Source organism: Mustela putorius, unplaced genomic scaffold (genome assembly GCF_011764305.1).
Source record: "Mustela putorius furo isolate JIRA1106 unplaced genomic scaffold, ASM1176430v1.1 tig00004035_pilon_pilon_pilon, whole genome shotgun sequence".
Lineage (NCBI taxonomy): Eukaryota > Metazoa > Chordata > Mammalia > Carnivora > Mustelidae > Mustela > Mustela putorius.
In genome coordinates this window covers 1,327,225-1,351,557 of record NW_025422171.1, presented here as the reverse complement: position 1 = coordinate 1,351,557, position 24,333 = coordinate 1,327,225, and the positions used below count along the sequence as shown (strand labels likewise).

Sequence of the window (24,333 nt, the reverse complement as noted above, 5' to 3'; positions counted from 1 at the left end):
TACTTTTGAATTAGTGTTTTCACTTTCCTTGAGAAAATACCCAGAAAAGGAATTGCTGGATCATTTCTATTTTTAATTTTTTTTAAAGATTTTATTTATTTGACAGAGAGAGATCACAATTAGGCAGAGCAGCAGAGAGAGAGGGGGAAGCAGGCTCCCTGCTGAGCAGAGGGCCAGATGTGGGGCTCTATCCCAGGCCTGTGAGATTATAACCTGACCCAAAGGCAGAGGCTTAACCCATTGAGCCACCCAAATGCCCTTTTTAAAATTTTTTTGAGGAAACTCCATATTATTTTCCATGGTGGCTACACTATTTCACATTCCCACCACCATGGTTCTCTTTTCTCCATGTTTTTACCAATACTTGCTACTTCTTGTTTTTTTTTTTTTAAAGATTTTATTTATTTATTTGTCAGGGACAGAGGGAGAGAGAGCGAGCAAGCACAGGCAGACAGAGAGGCAGGCAGAGGCAGAGGGAGAAGCAGGCTCCCTGTGGAGCAAGGAGGACGCTGGGATCATGACCTGAGTCGAAGGCAGCCACTCAACCAACTGAGCCACCCAGGCATTCCTCTTTTTTTTTTTTTTAAAGATTTTATTTATCTGACACACACACAGAGAGAGAGGGAACACAAGCAAGGGGAGTGGGAGAAGCAGGCTTCCCGGCAAGCAGGGAGCCCGATGTGGGCCTCCATCCCAGGTCCTGGGGATGGTGACCTGAACCAAAGGCAGATGCTTAAGGACTGCACCACCCAGGTGCCCTACTTCTTGTCTTTTTGATACTAGACATTCTGACAGGTGTGAAGTGGTATCTCATTGTGGTTTTGATTTGCATTTTCTTTGATGATTAGTGTTGTTGAACATCTTTTCATGTGTCTGTTGGCCATTTGCATGGCTTCTTTGGAAAAATGTCTATTCAGGTCCTCTGCCCGTTTGTAAATTGGATTGTTTGGGTTTTTGGTGTCAATTTGCATGAGTTCTTTATATATATATTATTTATCCTTATCTGATATATCACTTGCAAGTATCTTCCCATTCAATAAGTTGCTTTTTTGTTTCATTATGGTTTCCTTCATTGCACAAAAGCTTTTTAGTTGGAGGTAGTCCCAATTGTATTTGCATTTGTTTCCCTTGCCTGAGGAAACAGATCCCACAAATATCATAGAGATTACTGCCTATGTTTTCTTTTTTTAAAAAAAAATATTTTATTTGCTTATTTGAGAGAGAGACAGAGGGAGAGAGAGCACAGAGGGAGAGTGAGAGGAAGAAGCAGACTCTCCAGTGACCTGGGAGCCCAGTATGGGCCTCAATCCCAGGACCCTGGGATCATGACTTGAACCAATGACAGACGCCTAACTGACTAAGCCACCCAGGTGCCCCTGCCTATGTTTTCTTATAGAATATTTATACTTTCAAGTCTTTAATTTAGGTCCTTAATCCATTTTGAGTTTGTGCATACAGCTGTCCAGTTTTTCCAACACCATGTATTAAAGAAACTATCTGTTACCTATTATTTATTCTTGCCTCTTTTATTATAGGTTGATTGACCACATGTGGATTTGTTTCGGGGCTCTGCATTTTGTTCTATTGATCTATGCATCTATTTTTGTGCCAGTACCATATTGTTTTGATTACTGTAGCTTTGTAGTATAGTTTGAAATCTGTGGGTGGGATACATCTAGCTTTGTTGTTCTTTCAAAAGATTGCTTTGGGTATTTGGAGTCCAAACAACTTTTAGGATTATTTATTCTAGCTTTGTGTTTAATACCATTGGTATTTTGATAGGGATTGCATAGAATCTATAGATTGCTTTGGGTAGTATGGACATATTAACAATTTTAATTCTTCCAATCTGTGAGCATGGTATACCTCTTTTCAAAGTATAGGTCTTTCATCCATCTAGTTAAATTTATTCCTAGGTATTTTACTCTTTTTGAGCAATTTTAAGTGAGATTATTTCCTTAATTTTTCTTTTTACTAGTTCATTATTAATGTATAGAAACATAACAGATTTCTATATATTAATTTTGTATCCTACAAATATACTGAACTCATTTATTAGTTTTTGTATCTATTTTTTTTTCAAAGATTTTATTTATGTATTTGACAGACAGAGATCACAAGTAGGCAGAGAGGCAGGCAGAGAGAGAGGAGGGGAAGCAGACTCCCTGCCAAGCAGAAAGCCTGATGCAGGGCTCCATCCCAGGACCCGAAGGCAGAGGCTTTAACCCACTGAGCCACACAGGCACCCCTAGTTTTTGCATTTAAAAAAACACTTAAGGTTTGTCCTTCATTCCTTCCTTCCTTCCTTCTTCCCTCTGAAAGAGGGAAGAGGGGGAGAGGAAGAGAGAGAATCTTAAGCAGGCTTCACTCCCAGTGTAGAGCCTAAGGTGGGGCTTGATCTTATGACCCAGAGATCATGACCTAAGCTGAGATCCAGAGTCAGTTCCTTAACCGACTGACAGGTGTCCCTAAATATTTAGGATTTTCTGTATATAGAATGTCATCTTCAGATAGTGGCAGTTTTACTTCTTCCTTACCAATTTGGAATCTTTTTCTTTTCTGATACTTTGTCTAGGTCCTTCAGAGCTATCTTCAATAAAAGTGAGGAGAGTGAGGGGCACCTGGATGGCTTAGTTAGTTAAGCATCTGCCTTTGGATCAGGTCGTGATCCTAGAGTCCTGGGATTGAGCCCCGCATTGGGGGGGTCCATTCTCAGCGGGTGTCCTGCTTCTCCCTCTGCCTCCTGCCCTCCCTGCTTGTGCTCTTTCTCTGTCAAATGGATAAATAAAACCTTTAAAAAAAAGAAGAAGAAGAAGAAGAAAAGAGTGATGAGAGTGGGCATCCTTCTCTTATTCCTGATCTTAGAGGAAATGCTTTCACCTTTTCTCTGCTGAAAAGAGAGAGTTTATCATATATGGCTGCAATTTTTTTTTAAAGATTTTATTTATTTATTTGAGAGAGAGAAAACACAAGTGTGTAGAGGAACAGAGGGACAAGCCGACTCCCCACTGAGTGAGGAACCTGATTCAGGGCTTAATCCTAGGGTTCTGAGATCATGGCCTGACTCAAAGGCATTTGATTAATTGACTGAACCACCTAGGTGCCCTTCATATATGACCTCTATTATGTTGAGGTATGTTTCCTCTACATTCACTTTGTTGAGAATTTTTATCATGAATGGATGTTGAAATTTGTCAGATTTTTTTTTCATCTGCTAAGATGATCATATGATTTTTTTATACTTTATTTTGTTTATATAATGAGTAACATTGACTGATTTTCTGATATTGACCCATGCTTGCACCCCTGGAATAAATTCCACCTGATCATGGGGAATGACCCTTTTCATGTATAGTTGAATTTGGTTTACTAATATTTTAGCATGTATTGTTGAGGATTTTTACATTTGTGTTCATCAGAGATACTGGCCTGTCGTTTTCTTTTTTGTAGTGTCTTTGTCTGGTTTTGGTATCAGAGTAATGCTTGTCTTGTAGAGTGAATTTGGAGGCATTCTTTCTTCTTCAATTTTTTGGAATAGTTTGAGAAGGATAGGTATCAACTCTTCTTTAAATGTTTGATAGAGTTCACCTATAAAGCATTTATCTCTGGGCTTTTGTTTGTTGGGAGCTTTTTGATTACTGATTCAATTACACTCCTAGTAATCAATCTGTTCAGATTTTGTATTTCTTTCAGATTCTTAGAAGATTGTATGTTTTTAGATATTTGTCTATTTTTTCTAGATTATCCAATTTGTTGGCATGTAATTTTTTTGTAGTTGTCTCCTATAATCCTTTGTATTTTCATGATGTTGGTTGTAACTCCTTCTCTCTCATGTCTGATTATATTTATTTAGGCCCTTTATCTTTTTCTCTTGATGAGTTTGGCTAAAGATTTATCAATTGTGTTTAGCTTTACAAAGAACCAGTTCTTAATTTTTTTTTAAAGATTTTTATTTATTTTATTTATTTGACAGAGAGAGATCACAAGTAGGCAGAGAGAGAGGAGGAAGCAGGCTCCCTGCTGAGCAGAGAGCCCTATGCGGGACTCTATCCCAGGACCCTGAGATCGTGACCTGAGCCGAAGGCAGCGGCTTAACCCACTGAGCCACCCAGGCGCCCTTTTTTAAAGATTTTATATATTTACTTAAAAGAGAGTGAGAAAGAGCATGAGAGGAGAGAAGGTCAGAGGGAGAAGCAGACACCCCATGGAGGTGGAGCGTGATTCGGAACTGGATCCTGGAACTCAATCCTGGGACTCTAGGATCATGACCTGAGTGGAAGGCCGTTGCCCAACCAATTGAGCCACCTAGGCAACCCCCAGTTCTTAATTTCTTTGAACTTTTCTATTTTTTTACTTTTATTCTTTATGTGATTTTTTTTCCCAGTGTGATCTTCAGTATGCCTTCCTTATACTTTGGGCTTTGTTCTTCTTTTTCTAGTTCCTTGTAGGTGTAAGGATACATTATTTATTTGAGTTTCTCTTGTATCTTGAGGTAAACCTGTATTGCAATAAACTTTCCTCTTAGAACTACTTTTGCTGCATCCCTAAGATTTCTTGTTTTCCTGCATCCCAAATATTTTGAAATGTGTTTCCATTTTCCTTTGTTTCCATGTATTTTTTACTTCTTTGATTTCTTTGCTACTCCCTTGGTTGTTTAGTAGCATGATGTTTTGCCTCCAAATGTTTGGGGTTTTTTTTCCATTTTTTTTTCTAGTTTCATATCGTTTTGGTCAGAAAAGATACTTGATATTATTTCAATCTTGTTAAATTTACCGAGACTAGTTTTGTGGCCAACATATGGTCTATCCTGGAGAACGTTCCTTATGCACATCAAAAGAATGTGTATATTGCTGGTTTGGGATAGAATGTTCTAAGTCCATATGGCCTAATATTCAAAGACATTTTTTCCTTATTAATTTTCTCTCTGGCTGATCCATTGAGGTAGGTGGGGTGCCAAAGTTCCCTACCATCATATTACTGTTGATTTATACTTTTATGTCTGTTTATATTTGTTGTATATATTTACGTGCTTTCATGTTCTGTTTATAGAAGGTTACACATAAAGAAAGACAAAATTCTCTTACTGGATTGTACTCTCTTATTGGATTGATTGCTTTATCATTATGCAATGCCCTTCTTTTTCTCTTGTAGTCTTTGTTTTTTGTTTGTTTTTTTCTTTTTCAAATTTTTATTTAAATCCTAGTTAGTTAACATAAATGTAATATTGGTTTCAGGAGTAGAATTTAGGGATTCATCCCTTACATATAAGACCTAGTGCTCAACACAAGTACCCTCCTTAATACGCATTACCCATTTGGCCCATCCCCTGCGCACCTCCCCTCCATCAACGCTCAGTTTGTTCTCTACAGTTAAGAGTCTCTTATGGTGTGCTTCCCTCTCTTTTTTCCCCTTCCCATATGTTCATCTGTTTTGTTTCTTAAATTCCATATATGAGTGAAATCATATGGTATTTGTGTCTTTTTTTTTTTAAAGATTGTATTTATTTATTTGACAGACAGAGATCACAAGTAGGCAAAGAGGCAGGCAGAGAGAGAGAGGGAAGCAGGCTCCCTGCCGAGCAGAGAGCCCGATGCGGGGCTCGATCCCAGGACCCTGGGATCATGACCTGAGCCGAAGGCAGAGGTTTAACCCACTGAGCCACCCAGGCGGCCCTGGTATTTGTCTTTATCTTATTTTGCTTAGCATAATATACTCTAGCTCCATCCACGTCATTCCAAATGGCAAGATTCCGTTATATATATATATATATACATATATATGTATATATATATCTCGCATCTTCTTTATCCATTCATTAGTCAATGGACATTTGGGCTCTTTCCATAATTTGGCTATTGTTGATAATTCTACTATAAACATATAAACATTGGGGGGCATGTGCTCCTTCAAATCAGTATTTTTGTATTCTTTGGGTAAAAACCTCATAGTGAAATTGCTGGGTTGTAGGGTAGTTCTACTTTTAACTTTTTGAGGATCCTCCATACTGTTTTCCAGAGTAGCTACACCAGTTTGCATTTCTACCAACAATGCAAGACGGTTCCCCCTTCCCCACATCCTCGCCAGCCTCTATTGTTTCCTATATTGTTAATTTTAGCCATTCTGACAGATGTGAAGTGGTATCTCATCATGGTTTTGATTTGTATTTCCTGATGATGAGTGATGTTGAGCCTCTTTTCATGTGTCTGTTGGCCCTCTGGATGTCTTATTTGGAAAAATGTCTATTCATGTCTTCTGCCCATTTCTTAAAGGAATTATTTGGTTTTTAAGTGATGAGTTTGATACATTTTTTTAAAAAGATTTCATTTATTCATTTGACAGAGAGAGGCAGAGGGGCAGGCAGAGAGAGAGAGGAGGAAGCAGGCTCCCTGCCAAGCAGAGAGCCCAATGCGGGACTCATCCCAGCATCCTGAGATCATGACCTAAACTGAAGGCAGAGGTTGAACCCACTGAGCCACCCAGGTGCCCTTGATACTTTTTAAAAATAGATTTTGGGTACCTACCCTTTATCAGATATGTCATTTTCAAATATCTTCTCCCATTCCGTAGACTGCCTTTTGTTTTGTTGATTTTTTTCTTTTTTAAAAATTAATTAGTTAATTTATTTTTTATTTTTTATAAACATATCATGTATTTTTTAAAAATATTTTATTTATTTATTTGACAGAGAGATCACAAGTAGGCAGAGAGGCAGGCAGAGAGAGAGGAAGGGAAGCAGGCCCCCTGCTGAGCAGAGAGCCCGATGCGAGACTTGATCCCAGGACTCTGAGATCATGACCTGAGCCAAAGGCAGCGGCTTAACCCACTGAGTCACCCAGGCGCCCAACATATAATGTATTTTTATCCCCAGGGGTACAGGTCTGTGAATCACCAGGTTTACACACTTCACAGCACTCACCATAGCACATACCCTCCCCAATGTCCATAACCCCACTCCCCTCTCCCAACCCCCCTCCCCCCAGCAACCCTCAGTTTGTTTTGTGAGATTGAGAGTCACTTATGGTTTGTCTCCCTCCCAATCCCATCTTGTTTCATTTATTCTTTTCCTATCCCCTTAACCCCCCCCCCACCATGTTGCATCTCCACTTCCTCATATCAGGGAGATCATATGATAGTTGTCTTTCTCTCATAGACTTATTTCGCTAAGCATGATACCCTCTAGTTCCATCCATGTCGTCACAAGTGGCAATATTTCTTTTTTTTTTTTTAGATTTTGTTTATTTATTTGGCAGACAGAGATCACAAGTAGGCAGAGAGGCAGGCAGAGAGAAAGAGAGAGGAGGAAGCAGGCTCCCTGCTGAGCAGAGAGCCTGATACAGGACTTGATCCTAGGACCCTGAGATCATGACCTGAGCCGAAGGCAGAGGCTTTAACCCCCTGAGCCACCCAGGTGCCCCAAGATTTCATTTCTTTTGATGGCTGCATATTATTCCATTGTGTATATATACCACATCTTCTTTATCCATTTATCTGTTGATGGACATTTAAGTTCTTTCCATAGTTTGGCTATTGTAGACATTGCTGCTATAAACATGCAGGTGCACGTGCCCCTTCGGGTCACTACGTTTGTATCTTTAGGGTAAATACTCAGTAGTGCAATTGGTGGGTCATAGGGTAGCTCTATTTTCAACATTTTGAGGAGCCTCCATGCTGTTTTCCAGAGCAGTTGCACCAGCTTGCATTCCACCAACAGTGTAGGAGGGTTCCCCTTTCTCTGCATCCTTGCCAGCATCTGTCATTTCCTGACTTGTTGAATTTATTTATTTATTTATTTATTTTTAAAAAGATTTTATTTATTTATTTGACAGACAGAGATCACAAGTAGGCAGAGAGGCAGGCAGAGAGAGAGAGAGAGAGAGAGGGAAGCAGGCTTCCTGCGGAGCAGGGAGCCCGATGCAGGGCTCGATCCCAGGACCCCGAGACCATGACCTGAGCCAAAGGTAGCAGCCCAAACCACTGAGCCACCCAGGCGCCCCATGACTTGTTGAATTTAGTCATTCTGACTGGTGTGAGATTGTATCTCATTGTGGTTTTGATTTGTATTTCCCTGATGTCGAGTGATGTGGAGCACTTTTTCATGTGTCTGTTGGCCATCTGGATGTCTTCTTTGCAGAAATGTCTGTTCACGTCTTCTGCCCATTTCTTGATTGGATTATTTGTTCTTTGGGTGTTGAGTTTGCTAAGTTCTTTATAGATTTTGGACACTAGCCCTTTATCTGATATGTCGATTGCAAATATCTTCTCTCATTCTGTCAGTTGTCTTTTGGTTTTGTTAACTGTTTCCTTTGCTGTGCAAAAGCTTTTGATCTTGATGAAATCCCAATACTTCATTTTGGCCCTTGCTTCCCTTGCCTTTGGAGATGTTCCTAGGAAGACGTTGCTGCGGCTGAGGTGGAAGAGGTTGCTGCCTGCGTTCTCCTCAAGGATTTTGATGGATTCCTTTCTCACATTGAGGTCCTTCATCCATTTTGAGTCTATTTTCGTGTGTGGTGTAAGGAAATGGTCCAATTTCATTTTTCTGCATGTGGCTGGCTGTCCAATTTTCCCAACACCATTTATTGAAGAGGCTGTCTTTTTTCCATTGGACATTCTTTCCTGCTTTGTTGAAGATTACTTGAGCATAGAGTTGAGGGTCTATTTCTGGGCTCTCTATTCTGTTCCATTGATCTATGTGTCTGTTTTTGTGCCATTACCATACTGTCTTGGTGACTATACCTTTGTAATATAGCTTGAAGTCCAGAACTGTGATGCCTCCAGCTTTGTTTTCCTTTTTCAAATTTGCTTTGGCTTTTGTGGTTCTATACAACTTTTAAAATTGTTTGTTTTGGTTCTGTGAAAAATACTGTTGGTGTTTTGATAAGGATTTCATTAAAAGTGTAGGTTGCTTTGGGTAGGATAAACATTTTAACAATGCTTGTTCAGCCAATCCATGAGTATGGAATGTTTTCCCGTTTCTTTGTGTCCTTTTCAATTTTTTTCATAAGTTTTCTATAGTTTTCAGAAGACAGTTCATTTACCTATGATTAGGTTTCTTCCAAGGTATCTTATGGTTTTTTGATGCAATTATAAATGGAATTGATTCCTTGTTTTCTTTTTCTGTGGCTTCAGTATTGCTGTATAGAAATGCAACAGATTTCTGTATATTGATTTTATATCCTGCGACTTTACTAAATGCATGTATTAGTTCTAGCAAATTTTTGATAGAGTCTTTCTGGTTTTCTACATAGAGTATCATGTCATCTGCAAATAGTGAAAGTTTGTTTTCTTCCTTGCTGATTTGGATGGCTTTTATTTTGATTGTTGCGACTATAACTTCCAGTACTATGTTAAATAACAATGGTGAGGGTGGACGTCTCTGTTTTTTGTTCCTGACAGTGAAAGAAAAACTCTCAGTTTTTTCACCATTGAGGATATTAGCTGTGGGTCTTTTATATATGGCATTTATGACATTGAGGTATGGTCCTTTTGTCCTTACTTTGTTAAGGGTTTTGTCAACAATGGATGCTGTACTTGGTCAAATGCTTTTTCTGCATCTACTGAGAGGATCATATGGCTCTTTATTTTATTAATGTGGTATATCACATTGATTGATTTGCAGATATTGAACCACCCCTTCAGTCCAGGAATAAATCCCACTTGATCATAGTGAATAGTTCTTTAAATGTACTGTTGGATTCATTTTGCTAGTATCCTGTTGAGAATTTTTACATCCACGTTCATCATGGATATTGGCCTATAATTCTTTTTAGTGGGGTCACCTTCTGGTTTTAGAATTTAGATAATGCTGGCCTCTTAGAATGAGTTTGGAACTTTTCATTCCATTTCTATTTTTTGGAACAGTTTGATAAGAAAACTTTTTTTTTTTTTAAGATTTTATTTATTTATTTGCTAGAGAGAGAGAGGGAGAGCACAACAGGCAGAGTGGCAAGCAGAGGCAGAGAGAGAAGCAGGCTCCCTGCTGGACAAGGAGCCCAGTGTGGGACTCAATCCCAGGACGCTGGGATCATGACCTGAGCTGAAGGCAGCGAGGCTTAACCCGCTGAGCCACCCAGGTGTCCCAATAAGAATAAGTATTAACTCTTCTCTAAATTTCTGGTACAATTGCCCTGGGAAGCCATGTGGGTCTGGACTTTGGTTTTTTGGAGATTTTTTTTTTATTACTGATTCAGTTTCTTTTGCTGGTTATGGGTCTGTACAAGATTTCTTTCTGTTTCAGCTTTGGTGTTTGCATGTTTCTAAGAATTTATCCATTTCTTCCAAATTATCCAATTTGTCGGCATATAATTTTTCATAATATTCTCTTATAATTGTTTGTATTTCTATGGTGTTGGTTGTGATCTCTTCTTTTTTCATTCATGATTTTATTTATTTGGGTCTTTTCTCTTTTCATATTGATAAATCTAGCTAGAGCTTTATCAATTTTACTAATTCTTTTCAAGAACCACCTCTTAGTTTTATTGAGCTATTCTACTGTATTTTTTTTTGTTTCTATATAATTTATTTCTGCTCTAGTCTTTATTATTTCCCTTCTTCTCCTGGCTTCAGGATTTATTTGTTATCCCTTTTCTTGTTCCTTAGTTGTAAGTCTAGGTTATGTATTTGAGACTTTCCTTGGTTTTTGAGGTAGGCTTGTATTGCTATGTACTTCCCTCTTGCGACCACTTTTACTGCATCCCAAAGGTTCTGGACTATCATGTTTTCATTTTCATTTGCTTCCATGTTTTTTTTTTTAATTTCATATTTAATTTCCTGGTTAACCCATTCATTCTTTACTGAGGTATTCTTTAACCTGCATGTATTTGTGGTCTATCCAAATTTTTTGTGGTTGACTTCAAGTTTCATAGAGCTGTGGTCTGAAAATATGTATGGTATGATCTCAGTCTTTTTGATTGTTGCTGGATTAACACAATCAGGCATACTTGTTGAGAGCTGATTTGTGACCCAGCATGTGATCTATTCTGGAGAAAGTTCCATGTGCATTCAAAAAGAATGAGTCTTCTGCTGGTTTAGGATGAAATGTTCTGAATATATCTGTTAAGTCCATCTGGTCCAGTGTCTTACTGAAAGCCATTGTTTCCTTTTTGATTTTCTGCTTTGATGATCTTTCTGTTGCAATAAGTGGGGGTGTTAAAATCCCCTGGTATTATTGTATTATTATCAATTAATTTCTTTATGTTTGTTACTAACTGATTTATATATTTGGGTGCTCCCAAGTTGGGGACATAAATATTTACAATTGTTAGATCTTCTTTTTGGATAGACCTCTTTATTATGATACAGTGTCCTTCTTCATCTCTTGTTACAGTCTGGTTTAAAGTCTAGTTCCTCTGAGGGGAGCCTGGGTGGCTTAGTCAGTTAGGTGTCTGCCTTCAGCTCAGGTCATGATCTCACAGTCAGAGGACTGAGTCCTGTATTGGGCTCCCTGCTCAGCTGGAAGTCTACTTCTCCCTCTTCCTCTGCCCCCAACTCCCCACTTGTGCTTGCTCACTCTCTCTCTCTCTCTCTCTCAAATAAATAAAATCTTTTTTTTTAAATCTTTTTTTTTTTTAAGTCTACTTTCTTCCATATAAATATGTCTACTCTGGCTTTCTTTTGATGCCCACTAGCATGATGTTGTCATAGAGGTCCCTTACCTACTCTAACTGTTAAAATTCCCTTTTGTTTTTGCTGTTCAGTTTGAAAGATTTCCACTATCCTGTCTTTTAGATCATTGCTATATTCTTCTGCATTCTCTAATTTACTATTGGCTCCTCTAGTGTATTTTTAATTTCATTTATTGTATTCATCAGCTCTGATTAGTTCTTTTTAATATTTTCTATCTCTTTGCTAAAGTTCTCACTGAGTTCATCCACTCTTCTTCCAAGTTCAGTGATCATCTTTATGACCATTACTTTGAAATGTTTATCAGGTAGATTGCTTACCTCTGTTTTTGCTTAGTTCCTTTTCTGAGATTTTGTCTTATTCTTTTGTTTAGAACATATATATTTTTTTAAAGATTTATGTATTAACTTATTTGACAGAGAGAGATCACAAGTAGGCAGAGAGTCAGGCAGAGAGAGGGAGGGAAGCAGGCTCCCCGCCGAGCAGAGAGCCCGATTCGGGCCTTAATCCCAGGACACTGAGATCATGACCCGAGCCAAAGCAGAGACTTAACCCATTGAGCGACCGAGGCACCTTGGAACATATTTCTCTGTCTCCTCTTATTGTATGACTCTGTGTTTTTCTCTATGTATTAAGTAGGTCAACTATGTCTCCTGACCTTGAAAGTAGTGCCTTATGTGGAACGTACAATTTCCCCTGGCTTCCAGAACCAGGCACTCCAGTGATGTTCCATGTATGAATTGCATGTACCCTACTATTGTGCTTGGGCCATGACTGCAGCAGATGCAGTGGTGGGCAGGACTGACTGTGAGGTCTGGCCATGACTGGCATGGGTGTCCTGTTGGGCCAGGGTGGCCTTCCTTCTGTGAGAGCAGGAATTGCTTTGGAGGGGTGGTGTTCCCTGGTGAGGTGCCCACTGGGTGTGGCAGAGCAAAAACTGCTTTTTTTTTTGTCAGACAGAGATCACAAGCAGGGAGAGAGGCAGGCAGAGAGAGAGGAGGAAGCAGGCTCCCCACTGAACAGAGAGCCTGATGCAGGGCTCAATCCCAGGACTCTGGGATCATGACCCGAGCCGAAGGCAGAGGCTTTAATCCACTGAGCCACCCAGGTGCCCCCAAAAACGGCTTTTTGAGGGGTGTTAGTATGTTAGATGTAAAGTGTCAGAACTGATCTTCATCAGCTTGATGTCAAGTAGGCTGAAAGAGGGCAAGAAAAAATGGCACCCATAAGCTTTCTGTTCCCAGAGAAAATTTCTACAGATCTCTGTGCCAGTGGCACATGCCCTAAAATTAGTTAATAAGTCTTCACTTTTGGCCCAGGCTCTTTTCACACTACTGCCTCTGTGTTGGGTCTCGGAGGGGGTGAGATTGTGTGCAAGACCTTTAAGAGTAGAGTTTTGGTTTCCTCTAGGCCTCTGGCTCTCCTGGGGTTAAGCCCCGTTCATTTTCCTAGCCAGACATTATGGGAACTCATCTAGCTGGTTTGGATCCCCCAGGGCAGCGATTACCCAATGTGAAGCTTGAACTCTCACTCCTCAGGAAATACCCTTGTGCCAGTGACATGCCTCCTGCTTATGGATTGCCATGGCAGGGTTTTGGTTCCTGATTAGGCAGTGTATTTGCCCCTCCAATGCTTTGGTTTTTTTGTTTATATCTTCAACCATGGAAGAACTGTTCTGCTAGTTTTCAGGTTGTTCCCAGAGAGAGTTTCACTATATAGAGTCACAGCCCTGCTGTGTCCATGGGAGGAGGTGACCTCAGGATCTTACTACTCTGCCACCTCCCATTTTTCTAGGAATTCCATATTTATAAAGGGGTCATTTTCCCCAAGAAGACATAAAAAACTTTAACTTTTAATATGCCTAACAACAGAGCATCAAAATACATGATGGATAGAACTCCATGGAGAACTAGATGAATCTGCAATTACAGTTGGAAATTTCAATAATTTATCGGAAGTGGATTTATCAAAAGTGGATGGATCCATCAGGCAGAAAATCAGTAATGACATAGTTGAACTTAATAATACCATCATTCAACTGGATATAATTGACATCAGTAGACTACTCCATCCAACAATAGCAGAATACACATTCTTCTTAAGATCACGTGGACTGTGGGGTGCCTAGGTGGCTCAAGTCAGTTGAGTATCTGACTCTTGATTTCAGTTCAGGTCATGATCTCAGGGTTGTGAGATCAAGCCACGTGTCAGGCTCTGTGCTAGGGGTGGAGCCTGTTTGGGATTCTTTTTCTCCCTCTCCTTCGTCCCTACCTCTTTCTGAAAAAAAAAAAAAAAAAGATCACATGAACCATTCACCAATATTGATCACATTGTTGGTCATAAAATATACATTAAAAAATTTAAAAGAATAAAAACTGTAGAGGCAGGCAGAGAGAGAGGAAGGGAAGCAAGCTCCCTGCTGAGCAGAGTGACCTGAGCTGAAGGCAGAGGCTTTAAACCACTGAGCCACCCAGGCACCCCTAAATAGTATACTTCTAAATAACACATGGGTGAAAGAAGAAATCTCAAGAGAAATTTAAAAATATTTGAACTAAGGGAACATGAAAATGCAACTTGCCAAAATTTCTGGGATACAGTAAAAACAGTGCTTAGAGAAACATTTATAGTGTTGAATGCATATATTTAAAAAATCTAATATAATCATCTAAGTTTCCATGTTAGAAAACTAGAAAGACAAAAGCAAATTAAATCCAAAGTTAGCAGAAGAAAAGAAATAAGAATTAGAGTAGAAATCAATTAAATTGAAAAGCAGGTATTAGAGAAAATCAATAAAACCAAAAATTAGTTCATTGAGAAGATACATCAAATCAATATGTCTCGGGGTGCCTGGGTGGCTCAGTGGGTTAAGCCGCTGCCTTAGGCTCAGGTCATGATCTCAGGGTCTTGGGATCGAGTCCCACATCGGGCTCTCTGCTCAGCAGGGGGCCTGCTTCCCTTCCTCTCTCTCTCTGCCTGCCTCTCTGCCTACTTGTCCTACTTGTGATGTCTCTCTGTCAAATAAATAAATAAAATCTTTAAAAAAATCAATAAGTCTCTAGTTAAGCTAACTAAGAAAAAAGAGAAAGGACACAAATTACTAATATCACAAATGAAAGAGGGGATATCTTTACAGATTCTATGGATATTAAAAGGATAATGAAGATATACTGTAAACCCCTCTATGCCCACATATTTGATAGCCCAGATGAAATGAACTAATTCCTGGAAAGACACAGTCTGCCAAAAATCACAGAAACACTACTGGACAATCTGAATAGTCCTGTATCTTTTAAAAGAGATTTAATCATTAGTTAATAACTTTCCAAAACAAAAAGCACTGATCCTAGTTAGGTTCAGTGGTGAATTCTGCGATATGTTTAAGGAATAAGTTACACCAATTCTCTATAATCTCAGTTATATCAATTCTCTATAATCTCTATAATCTCATGAGGCCTGCATTACCTTAATTCCCAAACTAGAGAAAGACATTGCAAGGAAAAAAAAAAACACTACAAATCAATAATTCACAGGAACATAGCTGCAAACTTTCTCAACAAAATATTATCAAATTTAATCTAACAATATGTAAAGCAAGTGGTACATTGCAATCAAGTGGGTCTATTTTTTTTTCAAGATTTTATTTATTTATTTATTTGACAGAGAGAGAGAGCACAAGCAGGGGGAGCAGCAGAGTGAGAAGCAGACTTCCTGCTGAGCAGGAAGCTACATGCCAGGCTCAATCCCACCCCTAGGACCACCACCCAAGCTGAAGGCAGATGCCCAACCGACTGAGCCACTCAGTTGCCTGAATCAAGGGGGTTTATCTCAGGTATGCATAGCTGGTCAACATTCAAAAATCAATTAATGTAATTCATTGCATCAAAAATTCAAAGAAGAAAAATCACATGGTCTTATCAATAGATGCAGAAAAAGCTATTTGACAAAATCCAACACTCATTTATTATAAAAACTCTCAGTAAACTAGTAATTGATGGTAACCTCCTCAGTATGATAAAAATATCTATAAGAAACCTACAGCTAACATCATACTTTATGTTAAGAATCTCAAAGCTTTCCTAGTAAAGTCAGGAACAAGACAAGGATATCGTCTTTCTCCACCGCCATTCAACATTGTTCTAGAAGTCCTAAATAATGCAATAAGATAGGAAAAGTAAATATAAGATATGGATATTGGGAAAGAAGAGATAAAACTATCTTTGTATGCAGATAAAATGATTGTGTATGTAGAATATCTGAAAGAATTGACAAAAAAACTAATAAACAATCATAGCAAGGTTGTAGGATATAAGGCTAATTTTCAAAAGCCCATTACTTTTTTATGTACCAGAATGATGAAGTGGAATTTGAAATAAAAAATACAATACCAGGAGCCTGGGTGGCTCTGTCAGTTGTGTGTCTGCCTTCGGATTAGGTTGTGGTTCTGGGGTCCTGGGATAAAGCCTCATGTTGGGGGGAGGGTCTCTGCTCAGCGGGGAGTCGGCTTGTCTTCTCCCTCTGTCCTCCCCTTGCCCCATTCATGCTCGCTCTCCCTTTCTCACATGCTCGCTCTCTTTCAGATAAATAAAATTTTTTTAAAAATACAATACCAACAGCAAAGGCAGTCTTAAGGGGGAAATACAAAGTCATCCAAGCCTCCCTCAAAAAAAAAACTGAAAAATCCAGAATACAGCTGTCTTTACACCTTAAAGAACTGGAGAATTAACAACAAATTAAGCCAACTCCACACACAAAAAGGGAAATAATCAAGATTAAAGCAGAGATCAGTGAGGTAGAAACTAGAGATACAATAGAACACACCAATGAAACTAGAAGCTGGTTTTTTGAAAGAATCAGTAAGATCAATAAACCATTGGCCAAACTAATTCAAAAGAAAAGAGAGAAGACCCAAATTAATAAAATTATGAATGAAAAGGGAGAGACACAACTAACACTAAGGAAATAGAAACAATCATCAGAAATTATTATCAACAGTTAAATGCCAATAAGTTAAGCAACCTAGATGAAATGGATGCATTGCTAGAAAACTATAAAATTCCAAAACTGAATCAGGATGAAACTGACAACCTGAATAGACCAATATCTAGTAACAAGATTGAAACAGTGATCAAAAACCTCCCAAAAAACAAGAGCCCAGGACCTGACGGATTCCCTGGGGAATTCTACCAAACTTTCAAAGAAGAAATAACACATATTCTCCTGAAGCTGTTTCAAAAAGTTGAAGCAGAATGCAAACTTTCAGACTCTCTTTATGAAGCCAACATTACGCTGATCCTCAACCCAGGCAAAGATCCCACCAAAAAGGAGAATTTCGGACCAATTATCACTGAAGAATATGGATGCTAAGATTCTCAACAAGATCCTAGCTAATAGGATCCAACAGTACATTAAAAACATTATCCACCATGATTAGGTGGGATTTATCTCTGGGTTGCAATGATGGTTCAACATTCACAAATCAATCAATGTGATAGGACAAATTAATAAGGGAAGAGAGAAGAACCACAGGGTCCTCTTGATTCATGCAGAAAAAGCATTTGACAAAATCCAGCATCTGTTCCTGATTAAAACGCTTCAAAGTTTAGGGATGGGGGAACATTCCTCAACTTCATCAAATCTATCTGTGAGAAACCCACAGCAAATATCATCCTCAATGAAAAAGCTGACAGCCTTCCCTTTGAGATCAGGAACACGACAAGGATGCCCACTCTCACCACTCTTGTTCAACATAGTATTAGAAGTCCTAACGACAGCAATCAGACAACAAGAGAAATAAAAGATATTCAAATTGTCAAAGAAGTCATCAAACTCTCTCTCTTCGTAGATGATATGATACTTTATATGGAAAACCCAAAAGACTCCACCACGAAACTACTAGAACTCATACAGCAATTCAGAATGTGACAGGATACAAAAATCAATGTACAGAAATCGGTTGCTTTCTTATACACTAACAATGAAAATACAGAAAAGGAAATTAGAGAATCAATTCCATTTACTATAGCACCAAGAAGTATAAGATACCTGGGAATAAACCTAACCAAAGAGGTAAATGATCTGTACTTAAGAACTATAGAACACTCATGAAAGAAATTGAAGAAGACACAAAAAGATGAAAGACCATCCCATGCTCATGGATCAGAAGAAAAACATTGTTAAAATGTCTATACTGCCTAGAGCAATCTACACTTTTAATGCCATTCTGATCAAAATTCCATTAGCATTTTTCAAAGAGGTGGAGCAAATAATCCTAAAATTTGTATGGAATCAGAAGAGACCCCCAATTGTTACGGAAATGAAAAAGAAAAACAAAACTGGGGGCATCATGTTGCCCGATTTCAAGCTTTACTACAAAGCTGTGATCACCAAGACAGCATGGTACTGGCATCAAAACAGACACATAGACCAGTGGAACAGAGTAGAGAGCCCTAATATAGACCCTCAACTCTATGGTCAAATCTTCAACAAAGCAGGAAAAAATATACAGTGGAAAAAAGACAGTCTCTTCAATAAATAGTGTATTTTTGATATGTACAAACTGCTTCTTAAGTTTATAAGGAGAGGAAGAAGACCCTGAATAGCCAATACAATATTGAAGGAAAAGAACAGTTGGAGGACTAACGGTACCCAACTTTAAGACTTACTATTAAGTCACACTAATCAAAACAATACTGTATTAGAGAAAGAGTAGACAAATAGATCAATGAAACAGAATAGAGAGTCCTGAAATAGGCCATCATAAGTAAAGATCAACCAATCGGCTGGCAAAGAACAAAGGCAATATATGGCACAAGACTGTCTTTTCAATAATGGTGCTGGAACCATTTAATATGTGAATGGGCATTCAATATATGAATGGTCATTCACATTCAATATTAATATGAGGGAGAAAGACCATTAAAAAAGAGGGAGAGAGAGAATCTATACACAAACCTTACAACCTTCATAGAAATTAATTCAAAAGGGATCATACACCTAAATGTAAAACACAAAACTTTAAAAATCCTAGAAGAAAAATTGAAGAAAATTTAAATGACTTTTGATTTGGTAATGACTTTTTATTATTTATTTTTAAAGATTTTATGTATTCATTTGATGGAGAGTGAGAGCAAGCACAAGTAAAGGGAGTGGCGGAGTGAGAGGGAGAACCAGGCTCCCTACCAACTAGGGAGCTTGATGTGAGACTTGACTCCAGGACCCTGGGATCATGAGCTGTGCCAAAGGCAGATGCTTAGTTGGCTGAGGCACCTAGGCAACCCATGGTGATGACTTCTTATATATAACACCATAGGTATGATTTATGAGAGAAAGAACTGATAATCTGAACTTCATTAAAATGAAAAACTTCTGCTCTGCAAAATACAGTCATGAGAATAAAAAGACAAGCGCATAGGTTGCAAGAAAATGTTTGCCAAAGACATTTCATAAAGGACTGTTACCAAAGTATACAAGCAACTCTTAAAACTCAACAATAACAATCTGATTAAGAAAGGGGCCAATAGCTTTAACAGACACCTCAGAAAAGACATATAAATGGCAAATGAGCATAAGAAGAGATGTTCCATATGGTATATTATCTGCAAAATGCAAACTAAAAAATTTAGGTATCACTATACCATAACAGAATGGTCAGAATCTAGAACAGTGACAACTCTAAATGCTGGCAAATGTGTAGAGCAACAGGAACACTCATTCATTGCTGGTGGGAATGCAGAGTGGTATAGCCACTTTGGAAGACAATTTGTCAGCTTCTTAAATGCTAAACATAATCTTACTGTAAAATCCAGCTATCTCACTGCTAGCTATTTACCCAAAGGAGTTGAAAACTTATATCCATACAAAAACCTGCACACAAATGTTTATAGCAGCTTCATTTATAACTGCCAAACTTGGAAACAACCAAGATGTCCTTCAGTGAATGGATAAATTATCCATTCAAGTGAATGGATAAATTGACTGTGGTACATCCAGACAATGGAATATTATTCAATATTACGAAGAAATGAGCTACTGAGCCATGAAAAGACAGAGGAATCTTAAATGCATATTACTAAGTGAAAGAAGTCAGTCTAAAAAGGCTACATACTATATGATTCCAATTATATGACATTCTAGAAAAGGTAAAACTATGGAGACAATAAAAACTTCAGTGATCTCCAGAGGTTGGTTGGGGAGAGGGATGAATAGGAGGCACACAGAGGAGTTTTAGGGCAATGAAAGTACTCTCTATGGGGCTCCTGGGTGGCTCAGTCGGTAAAGTGTCTGACTTTGTTCAGGTCATGATCTCAGTGTCCTGGGATTGAGCCCTGACTGGGCTCCCCGCTCAGAGGGGAGTCTGCTTTCCCTCTTCCTCTCCCTTTGCCCCTCCCCCTGGTCCTGCTCTCTCTGCCTCTTTCAAATCAATTAAGAGAAAGCACTCTGATCAGACACATGAAAAAATGTTCATCATCATTAGCCCTCAGGGAGATTCAAATTAAAACCACATTGAGGGGACGCCTGGGTGGCTCAGTTGGTTAAGCAGCTGCCTTCGGCTCAGGTCATGATCCCAGCATCCTGGGATCGAGTCCCACATCGGGCTCCTTGCTCGGCAGGGAGTCTGCTTCTCCCTCTCCCTCTGCCTGCCATTCTGTCTGCCTGTGTTCTCTCTCTCTCCCTCTCTCTCTCTCTGACAAATAAATAAAAAAATCTTAAAAAAAAAAAACCACATTGAGATATCACCTTACACCAGTTAGAATGGCCAAAATTAACAAAACAGGAAACAACATGTGTTGGAGAGGATGTGGAGAAAGAGGAACCCTCTTACACTGTTGGTGGGTATGCAAGTTGGTGCAGCCTCTTTGGAGAACAGTGTGGAGATTCCTCAAGAAATTAAAAATAGAACTTCCCTATGACCCTGCAATTGCACTCCTGGGTATTTACCCCAAAGATACAGATGTCGTGAAAAGAAGGGCCATCTGTACCCCAATGTTTATAGCAGCAATGGCCACAGTCGCCAAACTGTGGAAAGAACCAAGATGCCCTTCAACGGACGAATGGATAAGGAAGATGTGGTCCATATACACTATGGAGTATTATGCCTCCATCAGAAAGGATGAATACCCAACTTTTGTAGCAACATGGACGGGACTGGAAGAGATTATGCTGAGTGAAATAAGTCAAGCAGAGAGAGTCAATTATCATATGGTTTCATTTATTTGTGGAGCATAACAAATATCATGGAGGACAAGGGGTGTTAGAGAGGAGAAGGGAGTTGGGGTAAATTGGAAGGGGAGGTGAATCATGAGAGACTATGGACTCTGAAAAACAATCTGAGGGGTTTGAAGTGGCGGGGGGGGTGGGAGGTTAGGGTACCAGGTGGTGGGTATTAGAGAGGGCACGGATTGCATGGAGCACTGGGTATGGTGAAAAAATAATGAATACTGTTTTTCTGAAAATAAATAAATTGAAAAATTAAAAAAAAAAAGAGAAAGCACTCTGTGTAATCTGTAATGGTGGATACATGTCACCATAAATTTTTCCAGACCCATAGAATATACACTACTGAGTGAAACCTATTGGACTCTATGTGATCATGATGTGTCAATATAGTTCATCAACTGTAACAGATGTATCATTTTTGTGGGTTATGTATATAATGGGGAAAACTGTGCATATGTAGAAGCAGGAAGTATATGCGAAATCTCTGTACCTTCCTTTAAATTTTGCTGTGAATCTAAAACTGCTCTAAAAAATGAAGTTTGGGGGCACCTGGGTGGCTCAGTGGGTTAAAGCCTCTGCCTTTAGCTCAGGTCATGATCCCAGGGTCCTGGAATCAAGCTCTGCATCCGGCATCGGGCTCTCTGCTCAGCAGGGAGCCTGTTCTCCAACTTTCCCCCCACCTGCCTGCCTCTGTCTACTATAATCCCTGTCTGTCAAATAAATAAATAAAATCTTTAAAAAAAGTAAAAAATGAAGTTTAAAAGTGACAACAATAGGGACTCCTGGGTGGCTCAGTTGATTAGGATCTGTATTAGACTCAGGTCATGATCCCAGGGTCCTGGTATTGAGTCCCTCATCAGGCCCCTTGCTCAGTAGGGAGCCTGGTTTTCCCTCTGCCTGCTGTTCCCCCCCACCCCGCTTTTGTACTCTCTCTCCGCCCTCTCTCTGACAGATAAATAAAACCTTTAAAAAATAAACAAAAATAAAAGTGACAACAGTAAGAAGATATTGTTATGAAGATTAATGAGTTAATAAGTATAGCACAATTGCAATAATGCCTGGCAGGTTTTGCTTTGTCACAGCTGGGAGTGGGGTGCTACTGGCATCTAGGTGGTAGGAGCCAGTCACACTTCTAAACATCCGCTCACGACAAATAATTATTTGGTACAAAATGCAAATAGTGTCGAGGTTTAGAAAAGATGCTCTAATGCTTCTGAGGTACCATGATGTGGATGGCCTGACCTAGGGATTGAATATACTTAAAGAGAAGGACTTCAACTTGTGGCTCTCTAACATACTAAAGATTCCCAGGAAAGATATAATGCCTGAGGAGTGTCCAGTGAGGTGTAAGAACATGAAGAGAAGATGATAGTACAGAGGACAGAACAGTGTTTCCAGAAGATATGAGAAAAGTGACCAATAATAACACTTAAGGTACCAGAATATTTTCCAAATATAATACTGTAACTCATTTACTATGCACAATAACTCTGTTAAGTAGGTATTATTACCAAATTATACATGGTGAAACTCAGGCACGGGTCTACAATGGCAAATGGGGCTGAGAAGTCTGAGATTTGACTGTTGCACCTGGTAAAGTAGAGGCTGTCACCATTGTGCCAAGCGAGGTTTCAGAGGAATAGAATGTGGGGACAGACATCTGATTAATGTGGCTTAAGGAGATATCAAATTAGCAAATAGAGACAAAATATAGACAATTCTTCCGCTTTCACTGTTTCTATCTTTCTAGTAAAATAGCTAAAGGATGGGGCGCCTGGGTGGCTCAGTGGATTAAGCCGCTGCCTTCGGCTCAGGTCATGATCTCAGGATCCTCGGATAGAGTCCCGCATCTGGCTCTCTGCTCAGCAGGGAGCCTGCTTCCCTCTATCTCCCTCTCTGCCTGCCTCTCTGTCTGCTTGTGATCTCTCTCTGTCAAATAAATAAATAAAATCTTAAAAAAAAAAAGAAATAGCTAAAGGATAACATAGGTCTAAGAAAGGGGGTTTTTCGTTCCTTTTTTTTTTTTTAAGGTGACAGTTTTATCAGTAGTTTGTTTTATTTTGCAGATGGACACAGTTGAATACAGATCAAGTGGCTGATCACTTGGGAAGGTGACTAGATAACTGCAGAAGCAAAGTGCTTGGAAGAAGATGCTATCCCATGGGTTGGTCTCCCAGGGGATCACTGGCAATTCATTCTTGTTACAGGAAGGCAGGCTACATATGAAATTAGGTTAGTTGATTTAGTGCTGATCGAGTGAGGCAATTTTATTCTGATTGTGCCTTTTTCTTCAGCAAAGTTAATAAATATTGACAATATTGGCTATGCATTCATATGCATTCCTACCTCACATTTGTGGTTGTAAATTTAAAGAGTGGTGAAAAGTTATTATGGGGGGGAAGGGAGAGTAAAGAAGAGGGAGAGTGGGAGAGGGAGCATAAGCTCATGTTTATGTTGGCATGAGAATTTTGGAGCTGGGATTTTTGCTGAAGGAGAGGGGATATGTTCTCCAGCTTGTAAGGGATCATTGAGAATGTCTGCCTCATCCTTAAATCCAGTGACACATGGGAAGTAGGAAAAAGGTCCATTTTTAGGGAGGGCTGTTGGGGAAGCAATCTTCAGAGGAAAACCATATTCCAGTTAAAGCAGGAATAAAAAAATAAAAAATAGGGGATTTTGCTGATTACAGAGAGTGAGTTTCCAAGCACTCAATAGGTGGCTTTGGAGCAACTGAGAGGGGTGTGGGGAATTGAGTCAGACTCAGGAATTTACAGACCTACATGGGGATTAGAGTCTGGGTGATTAGAATTTGGATGGTAACTAAGGTAAATAGGGATTAGTCTCGATGGTATTTTATTTTTAAATTTTTGAATAGTTAAAAATTTTTAGGGGCGCCTGGGTAGCTCAGTGGGTTAGGGCCTCTGCCTTTGGCTCAGGTCGTGGTCCTGGGGTCCTGGGATGGAGCCCCGCATCGGGCTCTCTGCTCCGTAGGGAGCCTGCTTCCCCCCCTCTCTCTGCCTACTTGTGATCTGTATTTGTCGAATAAATAAATAAAATCTTTGAAAAAAAATTTTAAGGCATAATTTACATACAGTAATACTGACCCTTTTAGTTTACCAAGTTTTGACAAACACATAAAATTGTGTAGCCACCACCTCATTCAGAATATAGTTTCATCATTTCAAAAATTTCCCTGTGTCCCTGTGTAATCACCCCCCACCTCCAGCTCCTGGCAACCACTGATCTGTGTTCTGTAGTGCATTCCTTTTTATTGCTGAGCATATTCCATTATATGAATGTCACGCTGTTTACCTATCACTAGTTTGGACATTTGGATTGTTTCAGTTCTTGTTGATTACAAATAAAGCCCCTATAAACAGTTGCATGTAGTTTTTTGCGTGAATACAAGTTTTCATTTCACTTGGATAATTAGAAGTGGGATTGCTCTTCTTAAGTGAGCATATGTTTAACCTCATGAGAAACTACTGAAATGTTTTG

At 39.2% G+C, this 24,333-nt stretch overlaps 1 protein-coding gene across 1 annotated transcript in view; it reads left to right on the top strand.

The window, feature by feature from the left end:
* Nucleotides 1–23,756, top strand: part of ZMYM5 (zinc finger MYM-type containing 5) — a 78,682-nt gene extending 54,926 nt beyond the window's left edge. Inside the window, exon 8 of the mRNA XM_004778240.3 lies at nt 22,902–23,756. Coding sequence (XP_004778297.1) covers nt 22,902–22,934 — 33 coding nt within the window. The 3' untranslated portion in view covers nt 22,935–23,756. The remainder of the gene's footprint in view (nt 1–22,901) is intronic.
* The last annotated feature ends 577 nt before the right edge of the window (nt 23,757–24,333 follow it).